The sequence below is a fragment of the Neoarius graeffei genome, chromosome 27, assembly GCF_027579695.1.
Source record: "Neoarius graeffei isolate fNeoGra1 chromosome 27, fNeoGra1.pri, whole genome shotgun sequence".
Taxonomy (NCBI): domain Eukaryota; kingdom Metazoa; phylum Chordata; class Actinopteri; order Siluriformes; family Ariidae; genus Neoarius; species Neoarius graeffei.
In genome coordinates this window covers 28,938,241-28,951,821 of record NC_083595.1, presented here as the reverse complement: position 1 = coordinate 28,951,821, position 13,581 = coordinate 28,938,241, and the positions used below count along the sequence as shown (strand labels likewise).

Sequence of the window (13,581 nt, the reverse complement as noted above, 5' to 3'; positions counted from 1 at the left end):
CTCCAAAAATCCATTTTAATTCCGGTTTGTAATGTAACAAAACAGGACAAACATCAAGGGGGAGGAATACTTTTGCAAGACACTGTATATGACATATATATGTATATGACAAAGGCATATGTAGCTGTTGTGTTTTTCTGAAATGAACTCTTAAAAGTAACAGGGTCACTGTGAAAGTAGTGTGTGTTGTCTAAGTCTTTCACAATTCTATCTGATTCCCTAGGAGACATGAACATGCTCAGAAATGTCTCTGTGATCTAAACAGACGGCTTTTAAAGTATGGGAGGATCATTTTCATACTTACACTATTTGTCTGGTGCAAACAGTGTGCTTCAGGATCAGATTAATGTTCTATGCACCTGCATTACTCCAGACTACAAAACTCTCACTTTTCCCCCTCTCACACTAAACACAAAACCACTCGCACAGACAGCGTCTCCTGTCAGCCATGCTTACTGTGAAACCACATTAAAGGAAGGGTAATACAGCCATCTCTCTCCTCCCGAACACAGATTAGCCACTAAAGAAATTAGCTATGACTCAGTAAATCCGTGGTTTGATGGTTTCTGCCATTGTGCCCTTCATGAACTTTCCCAAGGGCTACTAACAGCATCAGCTAGATGAATAAATTTATATTTCAAAAATGAATTCACTTTGTCTGAATCTTTTCTAAACTCCTTTCCTCTCCTTTTTTTCTAAGCTGTAAACCTGTGATGAAAACCTCACGTAGGTGTACAAGTGGCAAATGAGCACTTCTGGAAAAACCATGGCCTAAACCAGACCAGACCACCAACACACACGTTGTATGTGTTTCTCCTGGGTAGACGGCAGTGTGTGAGGCTTGCTTCTCTCATGGCAGAGACAGAGAGAGAGAGAGAGAGAGAGAGAGAGAGAGAGAGTGTGTGTGTGTGTGTGTGTGTGTGTGTGTGTGTGGTACAACCTGAGATGCAGGCCTGTAAATTTACAAAATGTTCCTGACATTGTTGAATTTGATGAATGGTGTTCTGTATTAGCACGATACCTATAATTTCTAGCTAGATTAAGAGTTTCCATTTAGCTTCAGACTAAAAGGTGACAGTCTAAGATTTGTTTGCTCAAGAAAGCTGTGTTGTAACCCTGTTAACCGGGTATGGAGCACCGCCATGCTTTTTTATCCCTTATGTGGTGTATGGCTCCCAATCAGCGCCAGCCTGGTGGCTTAAAATCATCAGTAACTTGTGCTTATATTTAGCTTAAATACCCATTAGCCTCTCAGCTTTCTGCAGTCCCTCGTGGTTCCTGCATGGCTGGTTTTTCTTTTTTTTAGTCAAATAGGCACAAAAGAGCTGAAAATGTTTTTAAGGGCTGGTTTTGACACATAGAGCACTCTTTTGACAATTTTCCTCTTACCCCAAATGCAGTCAGTTGACGAAGACATATTTGTTGTCTTACTTTTGCTTCTTCAGGAAAATTTAATATGAACAGCACTCAGGCTCAAGTAATTCTCACTCTGAATCAGACTTTCTCTCTGACTTCTTTGAATTGAAACTCCATGATGTCACGGTCACGATTGCACCTGTAGTGCAAAGTAAAAACAGGAAATCGTAGCCAGCGTTTTAAAACGGACGTTTAAACTGTGTATTCGGTGTATGTGATGTTCGGTTCTTCCTGATTTTCCCACCGAACGGGGCATCAAAAGAGCACACTGGAAGGTTATAACTCGTCTTTGGTTTATTTTATTTTGTCCACAATTTGCTTCAGTAGCTGTACATGCTACAGTATTAGGCAGTACAGTACATTAGTGGCAGTACAGTAGCAGCGTTTGGCAGGTTATAAACCTGTGAAACAAAAGGCTGTATTGTAAACCAGCAATTCTGACACATATGAAGATAACAATGTAAACCACATAATACACAGTCAAATAAAACCACAATACAATTGATAAATACCAGTATAACCCACAACATATAAATCAAGTGTTCATACAAAACATCCATAAACAACAGCACTTTACTATAAATACAACAATTAATTTAATTGATGGCTCCTAAATATGTTTAACATCAAGACACCAATAAATAAATGTCTATGCACAAACTACTAAGCATACATTTCATTCTGACAAGTCAAGTCAAAGCAGCATGACAAATGTATAAGGCCAAATGCTGATTTCATTTCTTCACAATAAAGCCAAAGCCACACTGAGAACGTCAATGTCTCAACTGGACTACATTACCAGCTTACTCAACACAGGTAAGTATTTCCCAACAAGCGACTACACTACCCAGCATGCACCGCTTGCTTTGCAACCAGGAAATGTTTTAAACATATGATGCGAGTGGAAGCACAGGACAACAGTCACTATTAAGCCACCGTTACACGCACAATGTCACAAAAACTAAGGAGAGGACTTAACTAAGCAAACAATACGTCATGCACAGCGACAGACCAAACCCAAGCAGTGCAATGAATAAAACCAGCAGCTTACCGGTGCCGTGTAGCTCTCTTGACAAGGTGGCAATACTGACTGTGCGCACTCCAACTTTTATACATTCTAAATTTCATTGGATACAAACCAGCCTATGAGGATTTACCAGCTCCAAACACTTTAACAAGGCAAGTAAGAAAGTCCTCTCCACTCATTGCATCCAATTTCTTTAATTGATTGCCCAACTTGACTCCTCCTACTCACTAGTGACTTAACAGACGCAACACCTCCCACTTGACCGACTAATCAAAAAATGATTCAAGGAGGTCACAGCCAAACCCATTATACATCACAACATTTTTTTTTTTTTGACACAGTTAATAACAGTTTTCTTCACTATTCTCCGCCCTTGTACAATCCACGTCCTTTTTCTGGTGCGTAATAGAGTGGCAGCAACACCTTCATGATTCTCATCATGCGCTTCTCTTGCCACCAGGGTCGCGATCCAGGATTTAAAGGGGAGGAGAGGAACAGCTGCTCCATCTACAGTCCAGGACTGGATTCTGCCTCCACAGAGGAGGAGTCCTGACTTCTTGTCCTTGTACACAACCAAGCGGTTCAATGTTGAGTCCAGAAACTGACTGCCATTTTGGACTGCAAGGACCAGGTCTTGGAAGGCTTGTGCCCTTTCTTCAGCAGACAATGCAGGGCGAGTTACCTCCCACTTTGGATGCACAGAGACCTGGCATTTTCCCAGCCAAACTTTTGCAGCTCGTCGCGTCCATGCTATTGCAGCGCACAATCTGGACAGAGAACTGAAGCGCTCGGGATTGACAAGGCACACCAGCCCAATTCCCCAGGGTATTTGTCTGTCTGCAGATACTGTACTTGATACATGTTGTGGAGGCGATCCATCTTTGGCTCCTTCATCCTTGATGTCAGGGTGTTCTGTGGTGTTGGACTCAGTTTTCACTTTTGACTGGGCCCAAATAGCCACTGCCGAAAAGGCCTTTCGCTGCAATTTTCTCACAACTTCAGCAGCAGAAGATATGATTTCATTGACCATCTTCATTGGCCATTCTGATTCAGGCAATTGCAAGAATTTGGGGCCTTGTTGCCATTCTGAGCCTTCATCGAGTTCCTCAGGAGTTGCACCTCTGGTAAGTATATCAGCGATATTTCGGTTGCCTTCGATCCATCTCCAGTCCTCCACTTGAGTATCCTTCTGGATCTCACCAATTCGGTTAGCGAAGAAGGTCTGGTAACCGTAGCTGTCTTTCTGTATGGCTGCCAGGATTGTCTGGCTGTCCACAAAGTGAATCCAGCACCTGACTTTTATATAGCAATGCTTTTCAAAGTACTTCTTAAGATGAGTAGCAAAAACCGCACCACATAGTTCCACCTTTATCACATCTCCCTTTTGATCAAGGGGTGTCAGCTTCGCTTTTGACTCTACTAAGGTCACTATGACTTCTCCATTAGTCTCCCACTGGAGATAGAGTACAGTTCCATATGAGGACTCGCTTCCATCAGAGAATGTTATTTCCATCGGTGGGCCCAAGGCATCAGGTGGTGTAAGGCTCCTATTAAACTTAATCTGGCCCAGTCTCACATATTCTTCAAAAAGGTTTACTGCAGCATCTCGAAGCTTGGGCGAAAGTGGGACATCCCACGTGTCCTGGTTGTTCTTACCAGCCTCCTGGAATGACTCCCTAACCAACATCACTCCCTTCTGCTTTGCTAGTGAGGCAAGACCAATTGGGTCATAGAACCCAGCAATCTGACTAAGGAGTATACGTCGAGTCAGGGGGTTGGGCGTTTCTTCCCTGACTTCATCCATATGCAGATTGAGTCCAGTCCTCATTTTTCCCCTTTTCTTTGAAAAGTTCACAGATGTGAGAAGCCGAAGTTGGTCTGTTCCGGGTTCGTAGCCAGCGCCAAGTGCTTTGTTCTCACTATCGGACATTTGATTAGGCAGTACTAGTGTCTTGGGTGCAGCACCATCTTCACTGGGACCAGAAAGATCTTCACTCCTCCCACTTTGATGAGACAGGACCCAAGGCTTAAGAAAGAAGCCTCCTGCTTCCAGAATTTCCTCCACTCCTTTAATGATCCTCTTCAAAGTCTCAAGATTGTGGGAGGTTAGAATATCATCCACATAACTGTCCTCAGTTAGGACTTGCCGTTCTTCAGCCATGTTAGCGAACTGAGGAAGGCTGGCCGTTTCCTTCATGGCAACTTGGGCGATACAACCCGCAGGTTTGTTGCCAATATTGACCCTAACGACTACATACTCCTCAATGTCATCTTCTGGGTTGTCTCTCCATAGAAAACGATGGAGGTGGACTTCATTGCCTTTAAGCCACACTGAGTTATACATTTTCTTAACATCACCCAGTGCAGCATAACGTCCACTTCTGAACCGCAAAAGGACTCCCCTAATGGGGTTGAGGACATCAGGGCCTTTGTGAAGGAGATCGTTAAGACTAATGCCATGGAACTCCTGACTGCTATTCCAAACAATTCTTACAGGGGTTGAAGAAGAATGAGGGTTAGGGGCGACGAGATGGCTAATATACCATTTGGGCCCCTTCCAAACATTAATTTCTTCCTGTGAAAGTTTCACAGCAGCTCCTCTGGAGACCATTTCATTGATTTGGTCCCGGTATGCAGACTTCCATGCAGGCTCCTTTTCCAAACGTTTCTCCATATTTTTAAATGTTGCCTCCACTGCTTGCCGATTGTCTGGAAGCATTGTAAGATCTCCTTTCCAGGGATATACAGCATCCCAATGAGGAGAATTACTGTGTTTGTCTGCCAGCATGTAAGTAAGGCAGTCTTCAATTTTTTCAAGATCCCGCTCTTCCTTGAGGGTCATTTCTTTTCCTCCTGGGGGGCACATGCCACACTTACAGCCACCACACTGAGGACTGCAGGCCGCTCCTATGCTGTCCCACTTAAACCATTCAAGGACTTCCTTGTTGGACGTTGCTGTGCTCCAGGCTTGGGCATTTCCCTGCTGGGGTATGATTGTCTATGTATACAGCTGAGGCTGACCTCATACTCCTAGCAAGGTGGGTGTCAGAGCGGTGCACAGTCAAGTCCACCCTCTCAATAAGGTTGGGATGGGTTCCTCCGACGGTCTTACCCAATGGACCGTCCCAAAGTACTAGGTCCCCCACAATGTTGATTGGCTGGGGAACAAGTCGACCTTCTCGGTGACTGATCAATAGGTCTATCTTTGTGGGACGGACCAATTCGTCCCTTGACACATTTGGAAAGAACTCTTGCAGCCGCTCAGGAGATACAGCATAAGTTACCTCTGCAATGCTCTCAAGGCCATAGCAAAGGATCTTGTGCACTGCAACTTTTCCTTTGGAAGTTTTCACTTTCAGCCGCAGGAAGTAACGTTTGGTCAGGACAGTCCTCTTCATGCCCCCAACTCCATGGACTATAAGTTTAATGTTTTCACCACACAGTCCAAGGCGATCAGCCGCCACATGGGTGATGTAATTTGTGTCGGAGGCAAGGTCAATCAAGGTGCCGATTAAACAGCCGGAGTTTGTGGTGACCTCCAGTAGCATCATCACCACTGGATGTTCTTTTGCCCCATCTCTGTACTCTGTGCAAGCAGTTGATGACACCTTATTTGAGAACGCCTTCTTGTACTTTTCCCGCAGGTCCGGAGTGAGCTCAGCTAGGAACACCTCCTGTTGAGTGGTTAGGCCCAGGGGTACCTTCCCTCGGTTTCTTGTGCCACTTTGCCCTTCACTGCTACCGTCCCTTTTAGCAGTTGGTGGCTTAGAACACAGCAGGTAGTTGTGGTCCGAACCCCCTTCCTTCCGACAGTCTACCTTTGGGCAGAGAAATCTGGGCGTACATCCTTTCCCATCCTTGGGGTGAGACCGTAAACACTTAGTGCACAACCCCATTTTTTTCACATGGGCCATTTTACTTGAAAAGTTTTGTTCTCTGAACACTTTGCAAGAAAACAGCTTGCCGGCATGGGAGTTATCATCACAGACAGGACAGCTTAGCTGATCATCCTTTTGACCTGCCGTAGACTTGGTGAAAGACTTCTGGACTGTTTTGTTTGAGTGGCCTTTGAGACCTCCAGGGCCTTTTTCTGCTGGACTCTGCTCCAATTCTTCCAAAATTTCTTCCTGCTTTTTTAGGAATTCCAGGAGAGAATCAAAGTGATTTAGTGGAGAGAAATGATTTGCAGGGTCAATTTTATACACTATCCACTCCTTCTTAAGAGAACTGGGCAGCTTGCTTTCTAGGGATTGAGCAACAATGCGGTTTTTTACAGCATCCTCTTCGCCCAGGATCTGGAGGCTGCACAGCGCTCTTTCCACAGCCTGAATGAGCTCGATTGTTTTCCTCGGGTTGTTTCCTTTGATGGGGGGCAGAGACTGGACCTCGTTAATGATGAGCAAAACTATCTTTGCCTTGTTCCCATATTTATTATCCAGCAATTTAAACACATCTTTAGTTGATCCACAACTGGTTAGGACAAGCTCCTTTTTGACCTTCTCATCTAAACTATTTAATAGATGGAATTTTGCAATGCAGTCCACACCTTCTGGGTTGCCCAATTCCTGCAAGTCCTCCCACTCAGACTTCCAGCGATAATAGTCCCTCATCTCACCAGAGAATGTGGGCAATCGTGCTCGTTGAAGGCTGATTTGGGGCTTGGAATTACTGTCTACTTGGGCTGGTCTTGGGCTGCTTTGCCGGGAGGGTGGCTGAGTGTTTATGATTGACACCCCGACATTCATACGGGGCTTTATCTTTGTGTCAACCGACAGGTCAGGAAGGGAGAGGAAGGAAGGATCCTTTATTCGATCAGCAGCGATGTCTCCATCCACTCCTTTTCTTCCTCCACTCCTCAGCTCTTCTGCTTCGTCTTCCTCCAACTTGTCACACAATACCAGGACTCGCTTTTTCAGTCCACCATAACACATTTGCAGGTCCAAGGACTTTGGTCCCGGAATCAGCTCTTCCCACTCCATCAGCATGTGTCCAAGCTCCACAATCTCACGGTCCAGGACTCTGTTCCTCAGTCTGCGGTCCTTGAACGAGTCTTGAGAGCTGATTTCCTCCTCCTCGGCTTGTGTGACAGCAGACTCAGCCATTCTGGCTCGTTTAAGAAATGCCTCCTCAGCATAATTATTCCAGAAAGTCTCTTGAGTGGTCCTTTTAACTTCCAGGAAGCGATTTTCACACTCCTGGGTCTTTTTCTCAATCTCATTTGCGCATGCTTCAGCCTCTTCACCAGGGGTTTCCCGTAGAACTTCTACATACTCATACCCCGCGTCAGTGACTATTGAGAAGTCAGCTTTGAAACTTTTCCATTCTTTAATAATTTCAGTTGACTCCAATAGTCCTGGCTTGGTGAGTGCGTTGGCCCTCTTGGTGAATACTGCTTGTGCTCTTGAACGTGTACTTTTAAATTTATCCAAGTCTGCCATTTTACTTGAACTCCTTTTATGTTGACCGGGGAACTAACTGTTGCCACCAATGGGCCTTTAGAACTCCTTTATCCTCGTCAATGGGCTATGTAGTCAGTGGCAGGGCTGGACAATGGTGCAGGCAGGCACAGGAGTGACAGGCTGGCTATTCCACAAGCAAATAATTGAGTCCTTTTTGAATCAGTCCCAGGGATTAATTTGCTGCACTTCCTCCGGTGCAGTGGGCGTCGGTTTATAACTGTTCGGTTCTTCCTGATTTTCCCACCGAACGGGGCATCAAAAGAGCACACTGGAAGGTTATAACTCGTCTTTGGTTTATTTTATTTTGTCCACAATTTGCTTCAGTAGCTGTACATGCTACAGTATTAGGCAGTACAGTACATTAGTGGCAGTACAGTAGCAGCGTTTGGCAGGTTATAAACCTGTGAAACAAAAGGCTGTATTGTAAACCAGCAATTCTGACACATATGAAGATAATGTAAACCACATAATACACAGTCAAATAAAACCACAATACAATTGATAAATACCAGTATAACCCACAACATATAAATCAAGTGTTCATACAAACATCCATAAACAACAGCACTTTACTATAAATACAACAATTAATTTAATTGATGGCTCCTAAATATGTTTAACATCAAGACACCAATAAATAAATGTCTATGCACAAACTACTAAGCATACATTTCATTCTGACAAGTCAAGTCAAAGCAGCATGACAAATGTATAGGGCCAAATGCTGATTTCATTTCTTCACAATAAAGCCAAAGCCACACTGAGTACGTCAATGTCTCAACTGGACTACATTACCAGCTTACTCAACACAGGTAAGTATTTCCCAACAAGCGACTACACTACCCAGCATGCACCGCTTGCTTTGCAACCAGGAAATGTTTTAAACATATGATGCGAGTGGAAGCACAGGACAACAGTCACTATTAAGCCACCGTTACACGCACAATGTCACAAAAACTAAGGAGAGGACTTAACTAAGCAAACAATACGTCATGCACAGCGACAGACCAAACCCAAGCAGTGCAATGAATAAAACCAGCAGCTTACCGGTGCCGTGTAGCTCTCTTGACAAGGTGGCAATACTGACTGTGCGCACTCCAACTTTTATACATTCTAAATTTCATTGGATACAAACCAGCCTATGAGGATTTACCAGCTCCAAACACTTTAACAAGGCAAGTAAGAAAGTCCTCTCCACTCATTGCATCCAATTTCTTTAATTGATTGCCCAACTTGACTCCTCCTACTCACTAGTGACTTAACAGACGCAACAATATGCTTTACAGTTGCTACATTCATGAGGATAGTTAGATAAGTGAAAGGTTAATTTGCTTTGTGAAAGATGACCAGTGTCCTTTAATTTTTTTCAGCATTACAATGAAGAACTAACAAAAACACATTAATTAGGTTAATATCAGCATTTGAAGGTTCAGTTTCACTGAAAAGCAAAAAGAAAAAAAAACTTTACAATTAAATTTGTAGATCTGTTGAATATCATTTGAAGTAATGATATGAAGATATGCGTATGTATTTATGGAAAAGATTTTGCAATCTATTTAAGTTATTACACGAAATTGAGATGGCTATAAGCCATATACGACAAAGTTGAGTGGAATAACTGTTTTATTCTATCCACATTTACTGGATTTTGATAAACACAGCATTTTTATTTTTTGCAAAGTCGATAAATAAAAACTTTGTCCAAAACGTCCGACAAAATAATTTCCGCTTAGAATGTAAACAAACCGACAAAATAACAGTAGCAACTTGTGAAAAATACGATAATAATAATTCCTGAAAAATAAAAAAAGATACGTTCTTACCAACAAATACTTTTATTCCATATTTTGTTGCTTTTTTTTTAGTTTTGTTTTCGACTAGAGTTTTTATTTTGTCCTCGGTTGGTTTAGTAACGCACCGCCATTTTCTTTTCTTCTTTTTTTGGCGGTTGGCAAATCAATTTAAAGGTGCATTACCACCACCAACTGGGCTGGAGTGTAGAACAGGCGATATGGGGGGGCTATATTATTTTATTTAGCTATTTCTGTTTCTTTTAAATACTTGCTAACAAAGTGATATATTTGACTTGATGCGCTCCGACATTTTTTGTTTTTCTCTTCTCACTGTATACGAGCTGATATCCTAGTAGTAGAGTAGCCAATCAGAGCGTGCAATTGCTCATATCCAGTGAATGTGGATAGAATAATATCATTTATCTGTTATTTATTAGCTACATTAGCCTTGTAGCTTAAGTGCAAAACTAAAAGCATTACATACATCTTGGCTGACTTGTTTGTGCTATTACAAAATTGTGCAAATTGGATATGTTTATGTTAAGAAAAGGCAGCACGGTGGTGTAGTGGTTAGCGCTGTCGCCTCACAGCAAGAAGGTCCTGGGTTTGAGCCCAGCAGCCGGCGAGGGCCTTTCTGTGTGGAGTTTGCATGTTCTCCCCGTGTCTGCGTGGGTTTCCACTGGGTGCTCCGGTTTCCCCCACAGTTCAAAGACATGCAGGTTAGGCTAATTGGTGGCTCTAAATTGACTGTAGGTGTGAATGTGAGTGTGAATAGTTGTTTGTCTCTGCGTCAGCCCTGCGATAACCTGGTGACTTGTCCAGGGTGTACCCCGCCTCTCGCCCATAGTCAGCTGGGATAGGCTCCAGTTTGCCTGCGACCCTGTAGGACAGGATAAGCGGCTACAGATAATGGATGGATAGATGGATGGATGGATGGATGGATGGATGGATGGATGTTAAGAAAAATGAAAGGCTCGAAAGAGAGAGGGATTAAAAAGACAGAGGGAGGAGGAGAGGCATGAGGGGTGTCTGGCTGTAAGCAGGGAACACTGAGATCTCTGTAAGTCTGTTTGGGATCCACAAAACCACCAAACCTCCTCAGCTTGTTTTGTCTATGTCATATATACAGCTTCTATTTATTTAGCTGACCCCATAAGGTAAAGCAGCACTCTGCTGATGTGTGTACATATGTGCAAGTATGTATGTGGAGTTGGAAGTATTGCCTGCTAGGCAAAGACATGGAGACAAGAGTCTGAATCACTAAATCTTGGACGGGTGGCACTTCACCTCACATAAACACACAAAAATATGCCATGTTTACCAGCCTGTCTCTATGCTTAGGAATATATTTATTGAGTTCAAATTTGGTATGAGGAGTTGGTGTATATTTTTCTGGCTATTTCATGGTTTATTGAATCTCTCCTCTCTCAGGAAACAGTGGGAATCCAAGATGGCAGATCCGGCCGCACGGTGAGTTATGACCTTTTATTCAGTTTGTAATGTGCACATTACTGAAATGCTTAAAATCTGATGTCCTCTGTCTGTCTCACAGGTCTACAGCCAGTAAGAAAGGTTACTGGGTGGAGAAGGTGAAGTGCTCAGGAACTGAGAACTCCTTGGCACAATGCCAGACTCAGCTGTCTTTCGCACGTACTGAAGTGCCATGTAATGGTGGAATGCATACTGTGGTGCGCTGTGTTCCTGGTCCACAGTTCTCCCGCCTGTCTGCCTCTGGCCAGCCTCAAGCTCCACCCTCCTCCCAGGTGAGCACACCTGCTCATCATGTCCAGTCAGTTATCATAATATACTATATGGCCAAAGTATATGGACACCTGACCATCAGACTTGTACGAGCTTGTTGGACATCCCATTCCAAAGCCATGTGCGTTAATATGGAGTTGGCCTCCACATTTTAGCTAAAATAGCATCCAGTCTTCTAGAAAGACTTTCTGCAAGATTTTGGAGTGTGTCTTTGGGAATTTGTGCCCATTCAGTTAAAAGAGCATTCGTGAGGTTGGACGAGAAGGCCTGGCTCACAATTTGCTATTCCATTTCATCCTCAAGGTTTCAGTGGGGTTGAGGTAAGGACTCTGTGCAGACCACTGGAGTTCCTCTACACCAAACTCATCAAACCATGTCCAACTCATATGGATCTCGCTTTGTGCACAGGTGCATTGTCGTGCTGGAAAAGGAAAGGCATTCCTCAAAGTGTTGCTACAAAGGCAGAAGGAAACAGTTGTCTAAAATGTCTTTTTCATGCTGGAGCATTAACATGACCCTTTACTGGAACTAAGGGGCCTAGCCCAAACCCTGAAAGCTCCAGACCATGAGCCTCCTGCAGCAAACTGTGCACTATTGAAGATTATTGAAATGGTTATTGAATTATGATTATTTTAAAGGAGAACTGAAGGCAAATTTTTTATCAAAATTCTATTTCTCTCATTTTATTAAATATAGGAATGCATTTTTGATAGCTATTTTGTCACTGCTATAGCAAGTTATGAGTGCTTGAAATGCGCTATGTAATATATCAGTCCGTATGTCAAAGCAATGGCCATAAACGAGATTTGTTGAGACCTGTGCGAGACATCGTAGGACGGAAGTAAACGTACAGCAGAAATCAAAGTGACCAACATCTGCCAACATTGTCAAAAGACACGCCGCCCTCTTTCGAATGCTGATGTGATCAGGCCAGAAGTTTTGTTTGTTTTGATAGCAATCAGGAAGGTTTGAAAAAAGTAGGCAGTAATCGTCATTTAAACTCGTTTTTGTGCAATATTTCGTTTGGAAAACAGTTTTCAAAATGGCGGCACTGATACCTGGCTGACACTTGACGTTTCGAAGTCTCGCACAAGTCTCGTGAAGATCGCGCGGATAAGCGACGCCTGCCGTGGACCAAACGAACTAAATTCAACATGGCTAAAAACCGAATAGGCCGATAAGTATAATATTTAATTGCAATTAGTTGCCAATATGAGTCATGATATAAGGTTACTAAAACCGAAAACGTAATTGAATAACACGTTAATTAAGAAATTAAGCAAGTTTAAAAATGACTTCAGTTCTCCTTTAATTATTATTGAAATATCTACCATTCTGGCAGATAGCATTCTTCTGGCATCCCCCAAATCCAGATTCATCCATCAGACTGTTAGATAGTAAAGCCTGATTCCTCACTCCAGAGAACACATTTCTCCTGCTCCAGAGTCCAGTGGTTGTGTGTTTTACACCACTCCAGCTGACACTTGGTACAGTGTTTTTAGGCTTGTGTGCAGCTGCACAGCCATGGAAACCCATTTCATAAAACTCCCAATGCAAATGTCTTGTGTTGCTGTTCCTTCCAGAGGCACTTTGGAACTCTGTAGTGAATGATGTAACAGGGGATAGATGATTTTTACATGCTTTAACACTCAGTGGCCCTGCTGACTGAGTTCGTGTGGTCCACCATTGAATGGCTGAGCTGCTGCTGTTCCTTGATGCTTCCATTTCACAATAATAGCACTTAAAGGTGACTCTGGTAGCTCTCACAGGGCAGAACTTTCACAAACTGACTTGTGGCAAAGTCTCTGAGCTCTTCAGTATGACCCATTCCACTGCCAATGTTTTTGGAACTTGCATGGCTTGATTTTATACAACTATTAGTTATGGGTGTGGCTAAAACCCATATACTTTTGGGCATATATGAGGTGCGATCAAAAAGTTCCAGAATTGTTCCTGTTGGAAATGAATGGAGCGCAGCAAGGTCATGTACATGCAACAGGAGCGAGCAGTACTTCTCGTGAGTCAGTATGCCGCATGACATCACACTGTCAACATCAGGACATGTGCTGCACACGTTTTTTGTGACAATGCATGTGCACATTTGTGATTTTAGTATTGACCAGAC

General features: G+C 43.3%; 1 protein-coding gene across 1 annotated transcript in view; it reads left to right on the top strand.

Moving 5' to 3' along the window:
• The window catches only part of LOC132874717 (lysyl oxidase homolog 4), a 74,334-nt gene that overhangs the window by 30,538 nt on the left and 30,215 nt on the right, over positions 1-13,581 (top strand). Inside the window, exons 5-6 of the mRNA XM_060911074.1 lie at positions 11,127-11,165; positions 11,248-11,458. Coding sequence (XP_060767057.1) covers positions 11,127-11,165; positions 11,248-11,458 — 250 coding nt within the window. The remainder of the gene's footprint in view (positions 1-11,126; positions 11,166-11,247; positions 11,459-13,581) is intronic.